Source organism: Callorhinchus milii, unplaced genomic scaffold, assembly GCF_018977255.1.
Source record: "Callorhinchus milii isolate IMCB2004 unplaced genomic scaffold, IMCB_Cmil_1.0 Scaffold2, whole genome shotgun sequence".
In the NCBI taxonomy this organism is placed as follows: domain Eukaryota; kingdom Metazoa; phylum Chordata; class Chondrichthyes; order Chimaeriformes; family Callorhinchidae; genus Callorhinchus; species Callorhinchus milii.
In genome coordinates, this window is record NW_024704743.1 from 64,663,579 (window position 1) to 64,682,860 (window position 19,282).

The 19,282-nt window shown below is 40.0% G+C and overlaps 1 protein-coding gene across 1 annotated transcript in view; it reads left to right on the forward strand.

Moving 5' to 3' along the window:
* Positions 1 to 4,982, forward strand: part of LOC103181188 (brorin) — a 57,109-nt gene extending 52,127 nt beyond the window's left edge. Inside the window, exon 4 of the mRNA XM_007897466.2 lies at positions 4,771 to 4,982. Within this exon, the coding sequence (XP_007895657.1) occupies positions 4,771 to 4,922 (152 nt within the window). The 3' untranslated portion in view covers positions 4,923 to 4,982. The remainder of the gene's footprint in view (positions 1 to 4,770) is intronic.
* Positions 4,983 to 19,282: the final 14,300 nt, after the last annotated feature.

The following is a 19,282-nucleotide window of genomic DNA, read 5'->3' on the forward strand; positions in this document are numbered from 1 at the left end:
ACCTTACCCTGCATGAGGGGCACTATATAAATGCAAGTTGTTGTTGTTACAGTTCTTTCCGCAAATGAATATCCTTCTTGGTATAATATTGTAAAATAATTATTCATCCCAATTTTCCTCACTTCTGTTTACTCCATTTAACATATCACAGTAACAAATGGGTGGATGAGACAAAAATATTTGACAGTGAGAGGAATATTTTGGAAACATCTGCATACTTGTTACACTAATGATTTTGCTATTGATTTCCTTGAAAACCACATAAAACACTATCTGTACTAAACCACCAAATTTGTACAGTAAGAGGAAATTAAAGTCTTAAATACATTTTACTAAAATAGTTTTAAATGCTACAGATTAGTTTTTAATAGACCTGACTCTTCCTCCCTATTTCCATCACAGTTCAGACTATATATTGATAAACAGACTGGATAGGAATATGAATCTAGTATTTAGATTTATTGCAAAGACACATTTAGTGGCAAGAGAGCTTTAATCATGTTCAATTACCACTGAGTTCTAATGTACAATTTTCCAAGCCATTGCTTTTTACCTTAATAACAGCAGTAAGTTAAGTCATCCAGGCATGGGGTGTCAGTAATGAACTGAGTTAAGTGCTGGAACAAGCTGGAAATAAAGTCCATGACCCATATCAGTCACATATAGTGCTACTAATGGTAAAGTTGATTGAAAATTGGTGAGTGGTGATATAAGAAATCCCAGCTTCACATTCTCATTGGCTGAGAGAAGGACCAGACCCTGGAGGTGGCAGTGTGTAGGAAGATCTACCAAATCTTCACATGATATGGGTGTCATAATACAACACATGCTGGGACTTTGAACTCACAGTCTAGGCTGACACTCCAATGCAGAGCCCAGAGTGTGTTGCAAATATCAGACCTATGTAACATGGAAACATTATCTTACAAGTGGGAAAACCTGACTGGTTACAAGATATCCAGGATGAGTAGTTATCAGTGAATCATAATTAATATTTCTAATGGGAAATAGCTGGAATAATGAGTATGTGACGAGTTATGTGTGGTTGATTCCCTACCCAAGGGGTAAGTAATCAGAGTTTCACTGTAAATGTAAATTGTACAGTAGTGTATATATAACCTCTGGCAAATATAGCATTATGAAATCTTCCTGCACATCAACAATGCATTTAAATAGCACCTTGCACCAAGGATAGTGTCTTGGCGTGCTGCACAGTGGCACTGTTGAATACCAAATGAGGAGGAGGGGGGGGTCAAAGAGTCGGTGAGGTCAAAGAGGTAAGTCTTAAGGTAGGATTTAAGCATCATCAACAGAATGCAGAGGAGATGAAAATAACATTCTTAAAACATATTTGAAACAAAATTAGTTTGATTTTTATTATGTACATTACCCTTTTTAAACATTGCTACTCTCAGCAAATAAACAGCAAAATATCCATTTTGATATATTAATATCAAAGATTTTGGCACAGACAGTGAAACAAATATCTCTCAGCTTTTCCAGAACCATTTCATTTCCAAATACAAGATGATGTGAACTGTCAGTGGATTACTGGGAATATGTTGCATTGCTGGAAGCCTGTCTTTTGGATAAAATATTAAACCAAGTTCCTATTTGCCTGCTCGTCAGGAAGTTAAAGATCCTAAGATTTCTCCCAGTATCCTGGACAGCGGTCCTCTGGATTCATTGGTCATCCTCCGCACGGATATTTATGGGGACTGCCCACCATGCTTGCCACCAAAAACATTACACTTAACTGTTATTATTGTAAGATGCTCTGAGATGATTTAACATGAAAAGCAGTTCTTTCTTTCTTAATGATAACCCCAAAAAGAATGTCAATATGACATTGACATTTCCCAGACAATTTACCACTCCAGCCTTGGAGTGGGTTTGACCAATTATTACCAAATTATGAGCAATTTTGTACTGAGGCATGGAGTCCACTAGAAATTATGTAGATAATAATCTTCACAACTATCCGAGGACGGAAATTGGTATTTGCCTGGGCTGCATTTGAACTCAGGACTGTGTTTGCGCCAAACAGATTTCCTTTCCTTCCTCTCCATTTTCTGGAAATGTGTTTAAAAATAATAATGAAACAAATGTGAAGCACAGAACATCATCAGTAAAATCTTCACATAAGCAGTTGGCTTCTTTTGTTCGATTTTTATGCAAAATGTCTGCAATCTCGAGGTTTAAAAGCATTATTTTAGATTTCCTACATCACGGAGCATTGATTTGGGATGCAGACTCTTCAACAGTCTTACTGTAGCCTTTTATCCTTAGGGAGTGAGCTACTTCTTTCAGGTTCCATTAACAGCACTTCCTGGAAACTGCTTCTCAGCAACCATCAATGTCAATGTTAATTTGCCTGTGATAGGGGAAGCAACCATTGCTAGAGAGAATATGCATCAAGTACAGATCGGGAATACATGAATTTTTAATTCCTTTGAATAAAAGCTCCAGGGGCAATACAACAAAGCATTTCTCTCAGCTTCTTTCCAAGATTTTTACATTGGGATAAAAGTGAAAATATACAGACTCCAAAGGAACTGCAAAATAGTTTGCTGCAGCTGTGAAATGAAGTGCTTTATGTTCCTCTCTGCTTCCCTGAAGTGCTATGTGTTCTATTTTTCAAATTCAATGCTCATGAGGAACATTTGATCTCAGCTGCTTTGGTCAATATAATATGGAACAGTTCTTTATTGTTAATTCTCATCATGGATTCAGTAAAAGGTTTGCAAGCTCCATTGAGACAATTTAATGATATTTAGTATCCTTTAGTCAATTAATCTATTGGTTGGTATCCATCAATATCGTGCTGTTTAAAAGTGAATTTTATGCTTTCCCAAATTGTATTTAATTGTACATTTCCAGATTCCTGGAAGTAGCTTATCCCTTCTCCATTTAAATCAGTTGTTACATTAAAGGGAAGTTGTCAGCCTGCTCATTTGGTAGGACTTTTGCCTCTGAGTCAGAAGGTTCTGGGTTTACGCCCCACATCAGGACTTTGAGCTCACAGTACTTGTGGACACTGCAGGGCTGTGGAGGGGAGTGCTATGTTTCAGAGGTGCCGTCCTTCATATGGGACGTTAAACAAAGATCCCATCTGCCTGTTCAGGTGGATATTAAAGATTTCATGGCATTATTTGAAAAGGCAAGGGAGTTTTCTCCCAGTGTCCAGGCCAACAATTCCCCGCACCCCCTGCCCAGCCCCCACCCCCAAAAAAGAAAGCTCATTTACTATATGGCTGCTTGTGAGACATTACTGTATACAAGTTGCCTGTCCGGTTTTACCCACAAAATACACAGATACTACACTACACAGTAAATCCTGTGGAGTGCTTTGAGATATCAAAAGGCAACATGAAATACATTATGTTAAATGCAAGGTTGATGATAATTATTATTATTGTTATTATCATTATTATTATTGAGTTGTTAAACCAAGATCCAAAGCATTTTCTCCTTGTGTCTTGGCCAACAATCCTCCAGTGAAAATTGCTCATTCACTTCATGGCTGTTTGCGGGACTATTTTCTGTTTTGAATCTTATTTTTTTACTTAAAATGAAATAAAAATAGACTTGCAGTTCAAGGAGGATAGTCAGAATTTAGTCCAAATTAAATAACATCATTACTTGCCAGTAGTAAAATTGAAGAGTCAACAATGAAATCAACAGCTTTCATTTATATAGCGCACTTCACACAGAATAGTGACTTGAAGTGAAAATATACTACATGTATAAACAGGATTAATGATTTAATCACAATGAAGACATGATTTGATTCAAAACTCCACAGCCTGTATTCTCACCCGCACCAAACTCCACACTCCCATCACCCAGTCCTTGCCAGGCTTCCTATTGCACAATGAATCAACTTCAAATCCTCACACTTACTTACAAATCAATTCATGCCGTGGCACCTCCCTACCTCTCTGACCTGCTTACACTCCACTCAGCTCTCTCTAACCTCCTACATCACCACTCTTCATCACCACTCCACCAACAGCGGCTCTGCTTTCAGTCACTAAGCCTCCAATCTCTGGAACTCTTTACCTCAATTCCTTCACATTGACCTCTCCTTGACAATCTTCAGATCACATCTGACGGCACCTACAGACACCTCTCTCCTCTCCTCAGTTCGGCGTCAAATTCCACTGTTAAATGCTTTGAGACGCTACTACAGGGCAGTATATAAATGCAAGTTGTTGTTGGTGTAAATGCCTTGGTAAGTCACTTCACTATAGACTACAATATGAGATGACTGTAACACAGGCGGGGAATCACCTTCAAGTGAAGAAATTAAAAAAGTAGAATTGTGATAATTCAGTTAGCATAGTATGATGGTACTTTTTCTAACATTTTTAAAAAAAGATTATATTTTAATATCTGTTGACTTGTTCAAATAACTTAAACAACAATTTCCATTTATACAGCGCTTTTCATGTCAGAAGCATTTCTCAAAGCGCTTCACATGGTTAAACTTACAGTGAAAATTTGCAATGATTCTAAATATTGTTGGTTCGAGTACATTGTCTTTCATTTGTTACAGTTTTAAAGAATGATTGATTATTTTCAACCTTATTCAAACACTAAACATCTAATATTACAGAAGACAGCTCATAATACTGCCATAGTTCTGACGAAAAGACATTGACCTGAAACGTTAACTCATTTTCTCTCTCCATGGATGCTGCTTGACCTGCTGCGTGTTTCCAGTGACTCCTGTGTTTATATCATAACGCTACCTCTGTTTTGTCCTAGGACCCAACTGTTTTGCAGGAATAACTGTGATCCCAGCCGGCCGAGAGATGAAGATTGATGAATGCACTACTTGCCATTGTTCCTACGAGGGTGACACTTGGAAGGTTGACCTCCAGGCAACGTGCATCAAACATGACTGCAAAGAAATCTAGAGAAAAGATTGTATAGTGAAACAAAAAAAAGCCTTTGTTATTTTGGGTATTAAATAAGACTGAAGAAGTTTTTTTTGTATATAGTATACTGTATTGCATACCGTACTTGTATTTAATTAGCTAAATTATTTGTACTAAATTTAAGCAATAAAAGGTGACTAGTATATTTCAAGCATCATAATTTGACCTATTTAATTTTCAGTGGGTGAAGAAGACTATAGCTTCCAGCAGTTCTCTGCTACTACAACTACACTGTATGATTCAATCAAACTTAACATGAGGATGATAAAAGATTGAAGATCCAGAGGTCAAGAAAGCTGTAAAAGTGCATTACCAATATTGGTTGAAGAATTATCACCGTATTAGATTACAATAGCTAAAGTGCAAAAATATAACCTTTTTTTTGTAGCTATCAATAACTGCTATTCCAGACCATGTCTGGGTTATTGGGAGCCCTCGGGGTCAGAAGCTCCATGTCAGAACTTTGAGCTCCTAGCTGAGGATGATACTCTAATTCAGTACTGGAGAGCACTACAACAAGAGGTGCCATGCTTCAGGTTAGATGTTAACCCAAGGTGTCCACTGCCTATGAGGTGGATGTTAAAGATCCCAACCTTACTTGGAAAAACAATGGTATCTCAGTCAGCAATCCTATTGATAATATTGATAATTTATGTAGTAGCTTTTTGTGACAAATTGGCTGCCACATGTGCCTACAAAATACAGTCACTTACACTTTTCAATAATTTCCAATGAAGTACTTTCAAACAGGGGTTAGTATTATGAAGAGATTTCAAGATGCTCCCATTGCATACAGCAATTGGAAATTCAAAAGGCTGTTTCCAGCAAGTCAACATGAATTATTTCAATGCTGAATTCTTCATTTATTTTGGTACTTGATTTCTCTTCAGTGGTTTATTTTTTCCCTTCTTTTATTGTCTCTCTGTACCAAGCAGAATCCCAAGCCAAGAAAGCTAGCAGGAGGCCTGTATGCAGTTTTCTGCTTATTTTTCCCTAACAGCAAAGAGCAACCCCAAGTGACTCTGTCCCCCCAAGACTTTTTCTTCTCTCCCTATCAGGAATCCCCTTCTCTCCACTTGGCATCTTCCGCTGTTAACACGGCTGAGGTCAGTAACTCACTGTAAGGAGAATCACAAAGGCAAACTTATGTTCCATTCGTATGAATGTTCTCCATGTTAATTGATGTTTACATGCTTCTCTACCCTGCAGCACAGTGGTAAATGGTAACCGAAACAAATGGTTAGCAAGAGTCAAAATTATTTGTAAATTACAAATCCTGCAAGTACACGGACAACTCTCAGGTAAACCTCTGGATCTTCCCAGGGATGCCAACCTCTCTCTCTCTTGATCTCCATGAAGCCAGATTGGGTCAAAAAGTAGGATCCTGGCACTTGCAGATTTTTTTTTCCATTAGATGAACTGGTGCTTTGCCATCTGGGTTGATATTAGTCACATTTCTGTAATTCTTCTAAAAACCTACAGAAAACTGGCTTCTACATTAAGACTGAATTAAGCATTGGTCAAAATTTGCCAAATATGTGCTAATGTATTAAGAAATAAATCTAAGTCTACACCCAGGTGAAATGATATGGAGGTAAAAGTCTTGAGTACGCCAACTGCCTGCTCGCTGGACTTCCCAACTCTTCCCTCCACAAGCTGTAGATTATTCAAAACTTTGCAGGTCGTGTCCTCTCCTGCACCAAGCTCTGCGAACCTATCACACCCATTTTTGCCTGGCTTCATTGGCTCCCGATCCTGCAGAGAATTGAGTACAAATCCCTCGTTCTCACCTTCAAAGCCCTCCACGGTCTTGCTCCCCCTCTACCTCTGTGACCTCCTACCCCATATCAGCCTGTCCGCTCCCTCCCTGTACTTCCTGCCCCACCATTGGTGGTTGGGAATTCAGCATCTCTGCCCTCATGCTCTGGATCTCTATCCCGCAATCCCTCTACCTTACTCCCTCTCTTGCCTCCTTCAAGTTCCGTCTAAAGACCTTCCTTTTCGACCGTGCCTTCAGCCTGGTGGACGTCAAAGATCCATGGCAGATTTCCAAAGGAGAAGGGCGTTTATTCCGGTGTCCTGGCTAACAATCCTCAAATAAAAGTGGTCATTCACTCCACACTGTCCGTGGAACATTCCTGTGTGCAAATTGGCTGCTGCATTGTGCCTACAAAATATATACAGCCACATCAATTTACAAAACAATATATCCTGCAAAGTGCTTTCAGACATGTTGATGACATGATGAGATGCTCGATAAAATACAAGCATTTTTAATATTATTTATAATAAGAAAAGATAATTGCTGTATGTTGAAACTCTTAAGTAAAAGCAGTAATTGTATTCCATGGTCTGACCGCTCTGGTTCAGTCCAAAGCTCCAGTCCTTGTAAAATGCAATAGAATTGCTTTGGAACAAAGACAGATCCTCCATGTAACAGACGGCACCAGAAGAGTACGGAAACATCACCCAGGAGCAGGTACAAGACATTTAAGATACATGATTCAGGTTTTTAATTCACACAGAAGAATGGATAAAGTAAACGAAAGTAAGGTATTTCACCTAGATTGTCAGCATATATTTAGACTACATTAGTTTAAATTATAAGGCCTGACTTGAGATAATTTTCCTCATAAATTTGTGAATATGCATGAATATATGAATAGAATCCTGGAATGCATTGATTAATAATGCTTTTAACATAGAAGTGGTTGAATATCCAATTAGAGAGGAAATGATGGATATAACGATAAGAATACATGGAGACAAATGTAGCTATGTAGAACATGATTGATCCTTACCTATGGAATTACTATGCCAAGGAAGGCAATTGGCTCAGAATGTTTACTGTCAGTTGTGGCATTAGACAGATACTCATTCTGGAAACTTAATAGCCCCTTTATAAGTGAAGAGATGTACTGAGCCTTTCGCGAGGGAATTAAATAATAGCTTTAAACAGGCTTCACAGTCAATGGAATTTAAGTGAACTATAGAAATTCACGGCACAGAAGAAGGCCATTTGCCTCATCGTGTCTGTGTCGACTCCTTCAAGAACAATCCACTTTACTTACACTTTCCCCAGAACTTTGTAGCTGACTCTTTTTAAGATATATGTTTAATTCCCCTCTTGAAGGGCAATATGCCTCAACTATGGCTCCTGGCAGGGCATTCCATATCCTATCTACTCACAAATATATTAGGCCTTTTCTTGTTCCTTGTTTATTTTGTGCCACTAGAAAAGTTAAGCACGCCACTATTCAGCCCATCGTGTCTGTGTCAGCTCCCTCAAGATTGCTCCACTATCCTGCATAAAGAGCACCATTGTTAAGGGACATTAAGAGAAACGTCTCCATGAAGAAATTCTTATAAATATGATTTCCACGCATATGGAGNAAAAATGGAAAAAATGTCCACTTTTCTATGAGGTATGGAATTCTATGGAGCAGCTGCACTTTATAGGTCAAAGGAAAGGAAACCTAAATTGGTTTATCCGTGTTCCTTCCAATACCTAACACTGTAAAGTTATTCCTGTAAATCACACAAATCCCTGCATATATGAGCAATGTTAATAGAATTTTGCCTCACAACTTTGTAAGTTGCAAGACAGTGGATTTTAACAAGTTATGCTGCATCCTTTATCTGGTTGCCTGAGAAATTGCAATTAAACCTTGAGCCACAAATGGTATTCCTATGGAAATAATCACATACCAAATCACTTGAAAGCATTGTTCCTTCTAGCCCTTTTCTAAAAGAATTGTGTCTCCATTAACACTCGTTCATAACTATCCTGGAGCACACACAATCAACAGATGCAGTCAAACCAATCCATCCCCAGGCTGGAAAGCACTGCATATTTTGTAATAACTCTTGAGATAAATTATATTAATTTGCTGCATTTTTACAAACATAAATAGTAATCTCAGAAGTGATAGCTTTGAATATATTCTTGTGAAAGATCATCATTAACATGTTTGCCAAGGCTCGCATTTATTTGGGAAGGTTTAAGCTTAAACCTCAGAATGCTGATGTGCATCAGAGTGCTTCTTATTTGATGGTTCATTGTCAAAAAATAATTTTTGTAAGCAGCCTGAGTTCATGGTCATAGAAGTCAGTGCTGAAGCTAGCACTGGAGTGTGAGTATTTATCCTGTTTGTTTACTGCCGGGACACAAAACACCCAGATGTATAGAAATATGGAGTGGTAAACCTGATTTATTCTTCTTGTTGCAAAACAAAGATTTACAAACAATACCCGTTTTGGTGTGCTGTACATAGACATCTTAGCACCTGCAAATGAGCTGATGAAGAAATTCTGGTGCTTGGGGCTACAGCTACTGGAAGGCACTCCCTGAAGTCTGAGTTTGTGAACACGTATTCATACATCCAGCTCTTGGAGTCTATGTTGATTAGTTTGCAGAGAGGTACCCAGCTGCTGCTCAAGCTACACACCTCCAAGGAAGGCAGGAAGATGGTGGCAATGCTCCCATGCACTTCATGCTGAACTGTGCCCACCAGGAGGCTCACAAGGAATTCCTGGTCTGCAGTATTCCAGAGCACTGCTGATGACAACCCAACCAGCCTGGCTCATCAGCAGGACTTGGAAGGGTGGACCAGTCACTGTGGGCAGGGACTCTTCATACACAACTCCTTTTTATCCTGCAAGCCAAGTCACTTACAGGTAGAGTTGTCCCAGCTGGACAAGCAGCAGGAAAACTTGTTAGACCATGCTTTCAATGGGAAGCTATGCAGTTTTAGCGAATTAGACTCCAGCTGTATTGCAACCTCAGCCCTTGCTGGTCTGTGCCTAATACTCTCTGGAGTTGGATAATACACACTCTCCCTTCAGAGAGAGAGTGCGCATTCCATTCCAACAAATATCTCTGGAATCTCCATGTGTAGGTGGGATACATGGAATTCTCAGTTTGTTTTGGATACTCTTAAACATGATGAGGGGTTTCCACACGTGTCAGACACCCAGCTGACCAGAGAAAATGGCTGCAAAGAACATTGAAATTGGTTTTAAATGTTTTAAATTGATGGTTATACAATTAGTTCTTTAATAGCATTTTTAAATAATATTCAAAGTTTGCAAAGTATCCTACAAGGCATAAGAGTATGAGAGTTGAAATTATTTTCTACTGGTATTGTACAATATCTTGTGAGGAGGAAATGGTATTGAATAGTATGCAAGTTTTATGTTCTCTTAACTACAGTATAAATGTTTTCCTTTCGAAAGAAAGTACTGTGATTCAAAGTTAACAGTGTTTGTAATAAATAATCCCACACCACTCTGTTTCTCAACCTCTTCAATTGGAATTGTTCACAAATAGCAATGTCATTCGCTTTTGAATTTGCTGATCCTGTCTACTCTGTGAGTAGTCCATTCCGCTCTATGTAAAATATTTAAATCTAAAATGATCTTTATACGTACACTGAAAAAGTTCCAGTTGAGTACAGTAAAGAATAGATGAATCCTTGCATTAATCTGAATTGAAATGACTTGTTTGATTGCACAGCAGCAAATCCCTGAACCCCAGACACTAAACCAGCTTTTTAACCTTGTACATTGGGATTCTATTAGAGTGAGCACATTTATAAAGGGAGGTTGGAAGATTTTGAATGCACTTATAAAGAGAAGTTGACAACCTGAGAAGGCTTCCCAAATTTCCATTCCCACAAGGAGCCATGCTTTCTAAATAAATAACGCCATTTTATTTTACAGAAATAGTTAAAACATAGTATAAATTGTTCAAGGATTTTTTTCCCAAATTACACACATCAGTTTCTAAAAATCATTAACAAAAGCGTGAATCAGATTAAATCATAACAACAACAACAACAACAAGATTACATTTGTATAGTGCCTTTCACGTTGGGAGGACATCCCAAGGTGCTACAGTGTACAGCATTTTAGACCTGAGCAGGGATCAGGGAGGGGAGAAGGGAGGGGAGGGGAAGGGGGCGTGGCTGATGGCATGGTCGAAGAGAAGGGTTTTGAGGTGGGACTTGAAGGAGGTTAAGGAGGGGGCGAGGGGATGGAATTCCAGAGGTTGGGGCCAGAGTGGCTGAAGGCCCTCTCGCCAGTGGTGGGGTGGGTGGGGCGAGGGACGTGGAGCAGGCCAGAGCCGGCTGAGCAGAGGGAGCGGGTGGGTTGACAGGGGGTTAGGAGGTCGCAGAGATAGGGTGGGGTGAGTCATATTTAATGGCGTCAGGATGCAGCACACCTAATTAATTGAAAGCGAATGACCAGTTTTGGCGTTACTTTTCTGTGTATCTATGACATTATATGTTTTATTTTCAGGAACAACCTCTACTGCTGAATCACATAAGTTATTGACAAAACATTCTTTCATTGATGTCACTTCCACTTCAAAATATTCTTCTTTATTGGTGAGCAAGGTTAGACCAGCTCACCCCCATTAACCAAATTAAACCAAATACTTTCTACTTAGGGAATAAGGGTTGTCCCTGCAGACAAGCTCCAATTCCCCCAAACTCTTCCAGACCCAAAATTGTCAAAGGACAATGAGGACCTGAACCATGTTGTCATGAGCACGAGCAAGTTAGGTGACAGGATGGCCTCACTGGTAGAGCATGCCCGGCCTGAGCCTATTGACCAAGTGCTTAAGTGAGCACTGCATTCCAGTATCTCTGCTTCCACTTTGTGAGGGCAGATCAAACTCCTCAGATTAAACTCCTACTGCAATACCAACCAACTGTAGGTCAAAAGCATAGCTGTAGCCAGGAGCTCAATCCTTCCTGTAATGCCCAGTTACGGGTGAGATTTGGTCATGGTAACCAACAAAGAGAATCTCAACAGGATTTTTTTTCTGACATTGCTAGCTCAAGGAGTAACTGATAAGAACACATACCACTTGATCTTAGCCAAAAGGCAGAGAAGCGCCTTCTAACTGAATGTGTGCTGCTCTCACACAATTATAAAAATTTACAGCGCAGAAGGGAGCCTTTCAGCCCATCAAGTCTGCACCAACTCTCAGAGCAGGCTGCTCTTTCAATCCCACTGTCCTGCCCCTCGCTCCATACCCCTTCAAACCTTTAACATTCATATATGTGTCTCACACCGTCTTCACTTCATCTCCACAAACGGCTTCTCCTCTAGCCCCCTCACTGTCTCGTGCGGCGTTCCTCAGGGCTCTGTCCTTGGTCCCCTCCTCTTCAATATCTATACGCTCCCTCTTGGTGACATCATCCACAGACATGGGGTCAATTTTCACATGCACCCGGATGACACCCAACTGTACCTCTCTGCCTCCACCCTTGACTCCAGGACAACTGCTGTCCTGACAGAATGTCTGTCAGACATCAAGTCCTGGATGAGAGCTAACTTTCTACAGTTGAACGTCAGCAAGACCAAGGCTCTCCTGGTTGGCTCCCGTCAGCGCCTCCACAACTCAGGCCACTCCCTGGCTTCCTTCAAGACCCATCTCAAGACCCTCCTCTTTGACCGTGCCTTCAGTCACCCTCCTTTCTCCCCTGCCCTCTACCCTCCCTGATCCGGTCCCCCAGCCCAGGTCCGAAATACTGTTTGTCCAGCGCCTTGGGACGCACTCCTGGTGTGAAAGGCGCTATACAATTGTAATTTTGTTGTTGTTGCTTATTTTCCTCTTGAAATTGACAATGGACTCTGTCTCAACCCCTTACGTAGCAGTGCATTCCACATCCTAACAACTCTCTGTGTGAAAAGAATTATTCTAAACTCTTCTTTCACTCTTCTTGTGGCTATCTTATATTTATGTCTTCTAGGTACTGACTTTCCTCTCAGTGGAAACAGCTTCTTCCTCTATTTTGTTCTGTTACACAGAGGGCTGTAGTTTTCTTTTTTTAGGTGGGCATCATGACACTTAGAATGTTATAACCACAGTGTACAGTGACAGCAATGCAAGATTGAAAGATAAAACAATTTTAAAGCTACCTCAGATTTTATATTTTATAATCTGCAAAGCCTACAAATCTGAATAAGTCACGGAACACAAAATATTCAGATATACATGTATATTATGTGGAGTCCTGTAGCCCAGTGGTTAGAGCACTCACCTTGCAAGCGAGACACCTGGGTTCAATTCCAGGCAGGGCGAAACCTTGGGCAAGTTTCCTTACTCCACACACCTAATAATAATCCCTCCAAAACAAAACAAAATAATAAATTGGTCATTTTCAATCCACGACTGTTTGTGGGGCACTGCTGTGCGCAATTGGCTGCCGCGTTTCACCCACAAATATACGGTCAATTCATTTTACAGCATATTCAATGAAGCACTTTGAGACATCTAGAAGGTGTGAAAAGTGCTATAGCAAATGCAAGGATTATTATTTGCTGTGGTTGTGGTTGTAGCTGTGGTTCAGAATTAGGAATGTAATTTAATCGAAAGATCGTGAAGATACTATAACTGTAATTTCATTGTATTCAAAATAAAATTGGAGTCCTGTAGCTCAGTGGTTAGAGCACTCGCTTTGCAAGCGAGAGACCTGAGTTCAATTCCAGGCAGGGCGAAACTTTGGGCAAGTTTCCTTACTCCACACGCCTAATAATAATCCCTCCAAAACCCAAAACAATAATAAAATTGGCATTTTCAATCTACGACTGTTTGTGGGACATTGCTGTGCGCAATTGGCTGCCGCGTTCGCCCACAAATTTACAGTCAATTCACTTTACAGTGTGTTCTGTGAAGCGCTTTGGGACGTCCTTCCGACGTGAAAAGCGCTATATCAAATGCAAGGATTATTATTATATTATTATTATTATTATTATTATATTTATTATATTAAATCTTTGAATGAATCAGCGTTGAAATATTACCCCTCATTTGTTAGATTCCTAATTCCATCAATCATATATTTACATTTTCCCAATTACAAAGGACATAGATGGAATAATTGATGGGGTTCAGAATAAGGATTTGTTCTGCAATATTTTGGAAGTCATAATGTAAATAGCTAAAAACAATTTGTGCAATGTACCAATATCCAAGACTAACAATTCAAAGCTGTGGTTCAGAATTAGGAATGTAATTTAATCGAAAGATCGTGAAGATACTATAACTGTAATTTCATTGTATTCAAAATAAAATTGGTTACTCACTCCATAGCTATTTGTGGGGCATTGCTGTGTGCTGCCACATTCACCCACAAAATACACAGTCACACTATTTTACAATTTATCTTGTGAAGCTCTGAGATGGCTCAACAAACTGATAGGGGTTTATATCGACTGCAAAAGATATTATTATTTTATTATCCGATGCAGGATTTGCTGCTTTCACCTCTGGAACCTGGTTTGAATCCAGATTGATGGAATGAGAGCCTTTTCTCTTGGCTGCATGGATTCCATGTGACATTGGTTTTCCAATAGTAAAACAATCAGGAGTGGGAAGCTCCAGATTAATATTTCCCGCTTGAAATCAAATTGGTTAAAGGATGAGGAGAGCTCTAAACATGATCAACTAAATGCATGAGGAAGCCACGCTAATGAATGCCAAACCTCGGTCAGTTTTTCATGTTTTCACGAGAAAACCAGTTGCGCCAACCTGCTCCTTAATAACTTTAAAAATAGTCCATCACATGTTCTTGGTGCGAATGAACAAATTTAAGCAGAAACTGAATTAATTCACACAACTTGGATTTACATCGCAGCTGGCAGTTCAACTTCCTGTTAAATTAACTTTTGTGCTGGAACTTACTTGTTCTCAACAATTAAGCTCCAGCACAAACCTCTTCCTGAGCATTCACCTCAAACCAAGCATATCTTGCGTTTTTTATATTGATTTAATCAGCACAAATAGTTCACTTAACCTGGACGTGAAACTAATTAACAGACACAGGTTGACAACAAAATTTACTTCCGCCTATCTCGCCAGAGGAGAAAGGTGCTGGTCACCAGAGGAGAAAGCAAAAAGAGCGACTAGCCCCCATCTTCTTTACCTGAGAACATTACCTCACTGGTTTCACTGGAGAACTCACAGATGTCAAATAAATCGTGTGATCTCTACGAAAACACCAATTAGTCTCGGACCAAGCCCGTGATCAATATTCTGCGTTTAAAGGGGCAGTTCTCCTTTTTGTTGATTTCCATTAAAGTTGCATTCAGGGTTATCTCATTGAACCACTACTTTAAGGGACTATAGCAGTGGTGGTGGGGCAGAGAGGAGCTCTGTTCAGTTTGAATCTACTAAACTTATATTAACAGCAGTGCTGTGTTCACCTGCTACAGAAACCATCTCCCTTGGATTCAGCCATCGGTATTGTCCTCAGTTCCTCAGCCCAACTAAGTTCTGTGAAGCACTTTGAGAAGTCTCAACAACGTGATAAAGCACTACATCACGTAATAATCCTTTCAAGTTTGGTCACTTCAATCCGCAACTGTTTGTGGGACACTGCTGTGTGCAAATGGCTGCCGCGTTTCTCCCACAAAATACATAGTCAGCCGCTTTACAGTATTTTCAGTGAAGCGCTTTGAGACGTCTCAAAGAAGTGACAGCGAGCTATCAAATGGAAGGATTTCACATCTTCCAGATGTCTCAAAGTGCTTCACAGAATATACTGTAAAGTGAATTGACTGTATATTTGTGGACAAAACGCGGCAGCCAATTGCGCACAGCAGTGTCCAAATAGTCGTGAATTGAAGTGACCAATTTTATTATTGTTGTTTTTGAGGGATTATTATCAGGCATGTGGAGTAAGGAAACTTGCCCAACGTTTCATCCTGCCGAGAATCAAACCCAGGTCTCTTGCTTGCGAGGCGAGTGCTCTAACCACTGAGCTACAGGACTCCTACTTTACATCATCTACTGTAAAATACAATCACTGTAGGTTGTGTATGCATCATCAGATCCTGATGCACAGGAGGTACCTTGTTCAGATTGTATTAATAATTAATCAACAATAAACAACAACAACTTACATTTATATAACGCCCTTCATGCCAGGTGGCATCTCGGAGCGCTTAATCAGAACAGCAGTAAGTCATTCAGCCTATAGTATCTGCTCCACCATGAAGTCTGTGAGAACGTTCAATTCCAATTTGCCACCTTTTCCCTTAAAGATTGTACTTATCAAGTACTGTTCACTGTTCTCATGAACCTTTAAGTATTTGTTTTCTTTTTGGACTCCTCTTTCACCCATGAATATAGCTCTAATTTTAGAGCCGTTCTGCTCATGTTAATTAGAACAGAGAAAACATAGGAAAACAGAAAAAGGAGTAGGCCATTCAATCCTGCTAAATAACTAGTTTATTAGTTCTTGGCAGATCTTTAAATCCCAATGGCCCATCCTTCTGCCATACCCCTGTAATGATAATGATAATAATAATATTAATAATAACCCTTGCATTTGATATACATACATAGAAATTTCCCATATGATTTCACAATGAGAAGAGAAAGCGGTAGGAGGGAGAAAGTGATATCCCTATCCCAAATTAGAGGGATTAAGATAGCGAGTTCCCCAGGTTAGATGAGTAGTAACTGACAGAAATACAGAAATGAAACAATGTCATTAGTGTCACAAAACAAATTATATTCCATAGCTTTTGTATATTCTGTTCATGCACTCATTTAAAAATGATCATGTAAAACTGCTTAATAATAATAATAACCCTTGCATTTGATATAGTGAATTATCACATTTTCAAGACATCTCAGAATATACTGTGAAGTGAATTGACTGTATATTTGTGGGCCAAACGTGGTAGCCAATTGTGCACAGCACATAACAAACAGTTATGGATTGAGTGACCGAATTATTATTATTATTTTTTTTATTTCTTGAGGGATTGTTATCAGGCATGTGGAGTCAGAAAACTTGCCCAAGGTTTCGCCCTGCTGGGAATCAAACCCAGGTCTCTCGCTTGTGAGGCAAGTGCTTTAACCACTGAGTTTTAGGACTCCACCTCTACTACAGGACTTTATACCTCTACTACACAATTATCTCTCTTTGAAACAACGCTTTGAAACAATTATCTCTCTTTCAAACATCCTTATTGATTCCACCTCTAAATTTTCCTGGGACAGAGCATTCCACATCTTCACAAGCCTCTGTGTGAAGAAATATCAAGCTCAGATCTAACTCTTTTGTTTCTGATCGTTAGGCTGTGCAACCTTGTAATGAATCCAAACCTACTCTCTCAACTGGCAGTTCCTTCCATTAGTTTAAATATCTCAAACAACTCATTTCATTTTAGTGTCCTTTGTTCTAAGGTAGTGATGGCCAACCTTTATTTGGCCAACAAAATACATTTTCTTGATTGAATAATTTGTGATTTATGCTATAAATCAAAAAGTATTCAATCAAGAAAAAACTGAAAACTCACCACTTACCTAAACACATGGATTTACCTCGATTTGTGTGAATGTTTGGGGTGGGGAGGGGGGGCGGTGGGGGTTTGCTGCTTCTTAACGGCCCTGTGGCCACTTCCAGCCCACGGGCTGGAATTATTTATTGGTTGGGACTAATCTGATTCACTGCACTGAATAAAACAAATTTTGGAGGACTGCTACAATATATGCTTAGTTTTTACAAAAGATCAGATGCAAACAGAACATGGAAATTATTGCCAGCAGTTTTTCGATGTGGGATGAAGCAATTTTAAAGATGTGCATTAGAGAAAGCATGTATTTTAATTGAACATGACATTAATGTTCATTATAGACTCAATTTCAAAGTAAAAACGCAGGATTGTAGGTGTCCTGATCCTTAGATTTATATAACTTTTAAACTCAAAGATATCATCAAAAAGGTTGTTCCTGTGTTCCAAGTTATTAAAGCTGATACATGCCTAATGGTCAGATTAAATGCTCACATAATTCTATAATCCTTTACATTAGTTGTTAATTACAAAATTATATAATTAAAATACACCTTTAAATTTTAGCCTATCTCGGTTGGTAACAATCTTACTTCTTATCGGTTCAAGTCCCACTTTGGGACTTTCAGCTCATAGTCTAGGCTCACACTTTGGTGCAGTGCTGGTGGTCATTGTATTGTTGGAGGCACCATTCTTCTGATTTGTCATTAAAACAAGCTCACGTCTGCCTGTTCAGGTGGATGTTAAAGATCCCTATGCCACTCTTCAGAAACAGAAAGGAATATTTTGGCCAACAATCTTCCAGATAAATTTGGTGTTCACTTTACAGTGTTTGTGAGACATTGTTCTGTGTAAAGTGGGAATGCGGAACATGCTACCACAGGGAGGTTTTTGCATAGATGTATTTAAGGGGAAGCAAGATGGGTACATGAGGGAGAAAGGAATAGAAGGTTATGCTTGAAGATTTAGTTGACGAAGGGCAGGAGGAGGCTCATGTGGAGCATAAACACCGGCATAGACCACCTTTAATGGCCGAATGGCCTGTTTCTGTGCTGTATATTCTAATGTATTCTGTATGTATTCTGATGTATTCTAAATTGGCTGCTTTATTCGTCTACACAATCACTACACTTCACAGAAACTTTCTGAAGCTTTTGAGACATTCTTGCCCTTACAGACTCCCAGTCTACACTTCTTTGCCCCCATCTCTCCCTCCTCCCTTTCTCCCACCATCACTTGCTACCTCAACCCCATCCCCATCCAGCTTCTGGTCATTCAACTCCCCCTCCTCTGCCCACTGCTGGCTGACACAATCAATCCAGTCCCTCTCCTCAGGCTCTGTCCCACTCCCCCTCAAAACCGCTGTCATCAGTCCTCTTCTTAAAAAACCTACCCTCGATCCCTCCAACTTCACAGACCTCAGACCTATCTCAAACCTGCCCTTCCAGGCCAAAGTTTTGGAACATGTTGTTGCAAATCAACTTCGCTCATACCTCTCTCTCCACTCACTACTTGAATCCCTCCAGTCTGAGTTCCATCCTGCCCACAGGACAAAGACAGCACTTGTCAAAGTAACAAATAACATCTCTCTCTGTGACCAGGGCTCCCTCTGCCTCCTCGTTCTCAGCTGCATTCGACAGTCAATCACGCCGTCCTCCTCCACCGCCTCTCCTCCCTCATACATTTTAAGGGGACCGCACTTGCACAGTTTAAGTCCTACTTAACAAACCACCAACAATACATCTCAGCAATTGTTTTTTCTTCCCGCCCTGCCTGATCATCTGCGGCATACCCCAAGGCTCCATCCTTGGCCCCCTTCTTTTCCTCATCTACATGCTCCCTCTCAGTGATGCCGTCCGCAGACATGGGGCCAGCTGCCACATGTATGTAGATGACACCCAAATCTACCTCTCCTCCTCCAGCTGCGACTCCCAGTCCACCAGTGTCCTCTCAGCTTGTTTGACAAACATCAAGGCTGGATGAGCGCAAATTTCCTGCAGCTGAATGTCGGCAAGACGGAA